Source organism: Fulmarus glacialis, unplaced genomic scaffold (assembly GCF_000690835.1).
Source record: "Fulmarus glacialis isolate BGI_N327 unplaced genomic scaffold, ASM69083v1 scaffold19798, whole genome shotgun sequence".
NCBI classification, from domain to species: Eukaryota; Metazoa; Chordata; class Aves; order Procellariiformes; family Procellariidae; genus Fulmarus; species Fulmarus glacialis.
This window is the reverse complement of record NW_009230359.1, coordinates 1,252-3,780: the sequence shown is the minus strand read 5'-3', so window position 1 is coordinate 3,780 and position 2,529 is coordinate 1,252. Positions and strand designations below refer to the sequence as shown.

Here is a 2,529-nt window from a genome sequence, read left to right as displayed (position 1 = left end):
ACGCTCTCCCAGCCACATTCCTGGCTTTTAAATTGGCACTTGGGAGCTTTGGAGACCTTTTCTTGCCCTGTAAGTGCTGGGGAGACACCAGGGACTTCCTAGTTAGTGTGATATCTTTTTATTGTATTTTGTTTTTCCCAGTTGCAGGGGCGCTGCTGGAGCCGCAAGCTGCTCAGAGTGTATGCGGAAAAGAGCTGGTTTTGTAATTACTTAGTGTAAAGCCTTAAGTTGGCCTTGGCCTTAGTTTCTATAGCAGAAGATTTATGGTGGGTAGTTAAGGTTCTATTACCACTTCATTTAAAAAACATTTTGGAGTTTATAACTTCACTAGAGAAGTTTGGCTTCAGCACTTTTCCTTCTTGATGTAAAGATTTGACCCCCCAAATGGAGTAACATCTGAAAAGTCTCATTCGATTACGCTTTCTCCCCCTGGCTTCTACCCAGCCTTAATTTTTTTGTTTTTTTGAATGCCTTTTGGCAGTGATCAGCCTGTAACATGTTATTGCATTTGGTACTCATCAGCGGGAAGAAAATGGCAGATGCTTCAGTTTAAAGTCTTTGTGCTTCGTAATTGCCGCTTATCAAGGGAACGTGCTTTGCGTTTGGTGTGACTTACACAGCCCAGATTCCACTGAAAGGGCTGGAGGGCCGTGTAGGTGCAAGGGAGATTGAGAAAATAGAGCAAGATTTGGTTAAAAATGCCACTTAAAGCCTGTTTTGGAGGCCACGATGGTGAGAAAACTAGCAGGCAGGAGGAGGTCAAGGGCAGGAGAGCATTTGTAGGCTGGTATTTCCATATGGGGGAAAGAAAGAAGTCTCGGAAAGCATTTTTAACCATTTTGGATTTAAAGCTGTTAGAAAGTCAATGCTGCAATTACTGCAGAGCCACTTTCACCTGCTGTGGGTAGTTTGGGCGAAAGCAGCAGGCAGCAGCAGCATCGAGATCCCCTTACCCTGATCTTACAACCAGAGGCCGGCAGGGAATGGAGGTTGGGATGGGGAAGCTCCTTCTCTAAGCCTGTGTGTGCCTGCAGGATTAAGAGCAAGAAGGAGAACCAGCGCCGGGCAGAAGAGCAGAGGATGCAGGAGATGGCTGAGCAGCAAGAACCCTCCCCGGGAGAGGGAGCCTGTGAAACCCTGGCCCAGCTTAAACTGGAGGAGAGGAAAGTGAAGAAGGTTAAGGAAAAACAGCAGCGAAATAAGGAGTACGCGAGGTACGGCCGGATCTCCTCTCCTTGCGCAGAGCCGGGTGTTACTGGCAAAGGTGAATATTTTATCCCTTGCAGGTACATCGAAGCTCTAAGAGCCCAGATGAGGGAGAAGATACAACTATATAACATCGACTTGCCCCCGCTGTGCTCCTGCGGGTCCGATTTCTGGGACTCCCACCCGGATACCTGCGCCAACAACTGCGTCTTCTACAAAAACCACAAAGGTAGGAGCTCCTGCTTCTGGAGCAGAGGCGCCTAGACCTGGATCCCTGATTATACAGGGAGAAATCAAACCTGGCTAGACGTTTCCCGAGGCTGCTGTATAGAGATGCTCCTACAAACGTACTCCAGAGAGGGCAAGTCGGGTGCTCTGCTGCTTGTTTCTAACCCAACCTCTTTGTCCCTTCAGGGAGCTTAGTGACATCCTCAGCAAAGCACCAGCCTCTATGTAATACATACGTGTGTTGGTAGGGGGAGAACCGTAAGGAAAACACTGCAAAACTGGCTTGTTTCGGGCACAGAAAACCTCTTTGCCTTAAATGTTGAGTCTTCCGTTGGGAGGATGCAAGAAGGCAGCGGAAATTGTCTTTGTTAGGTGACGGAGAGTGCTCTGATCTTGAGTACAGCTTGGAAAACTGGCTGAGCAACTGGGAGTCATCTTCAGGGGGAAAAAAAGTAGAGAAATTGGGGCTTTATAAAATATCTTTGGCTTTCCTGCTTTGGCTCGCATACTGCTTTGTACACAGGAGCGTGCAAATAAGCATGTGGAAAACTACAGGCATGTCGATTTATCTTAAAAACCAGTTTTTCTCTCTCTGCTTTACAGTAAAAGGCTGAAGCCGAGCCCAGTTTTGGGCCCGTAAGTGAAACTCTCATCTCTTAACGCTGCTTCTGTGTCCCCTTCCCGCTCAGCCTACAGCCACGCTCTGCAGTCCGTCATCTCGTCCTGCGACCCCGCAGACAGGAGCCCCTCCGCGAGGCTGCCGCTCCGAGACCTGGCCGCTCTCTGCGCTCGTTCGGGGAAGCATCTGTGACGAGGGCAGCCGCGTGTTCCCTCCCCTTCCCCTATTTCGGCGACTGTTGTAAGTAGAGAGCGGGGCTGTGCCCTGGCCTGCCTGCTCCTGCCTGTCCCTCCACTCCATCCAGGACGGCACCTTTGCTCTCCTGCTCCTCGTGCTCAGGTTTAAGCTGCACCTTTCCCGTTTCGCTCCGTGTGTGTGGTCGGCCGGCCCAGGAGCGCGGGGCGATGGTAGGTGCGAAGGAGCTGATTGCTCTGCGGGGCTGGTTTATAGGCAGGCGCTTGAATTTTGGTGTTCAG

At 50.4% G+C, this 2,529-nt stretch overlaps 1 protein-coding gene across 1 annotated transcript in view; it reads left to right on the top strand.

Annotated features, from left to right (window-relative positions):
* Positions 1 to 2,245, top strand: part of CCDC15 (coiled-coil domain containing 15) — a gene marked incomplete at its 5' end in the record, with an annotated part of 12,785 nt that extends 10,540 nt beyond the window's left edge. Inside the window, 3 exons of the mRNA XM_009584199.1 lie at positions 1,035 to 1,214; positions 1,287 to 1,435; positions 2,124 to 2,245. Coding sequence (XP_009582494.1) covers positions 1,035 to 1,214; positions 1,287 to 1,435; positions 2,124 to 2,245 — 451 coding nt within the window. The remainder of the gene's footprint in view (positions 1 to 1,034; positions 1,215 to 1,286; positions 1,436 to 2,123) is intronic.
* Positions 2,246 to 2,529: the final 284 nt, after the last annotated feature.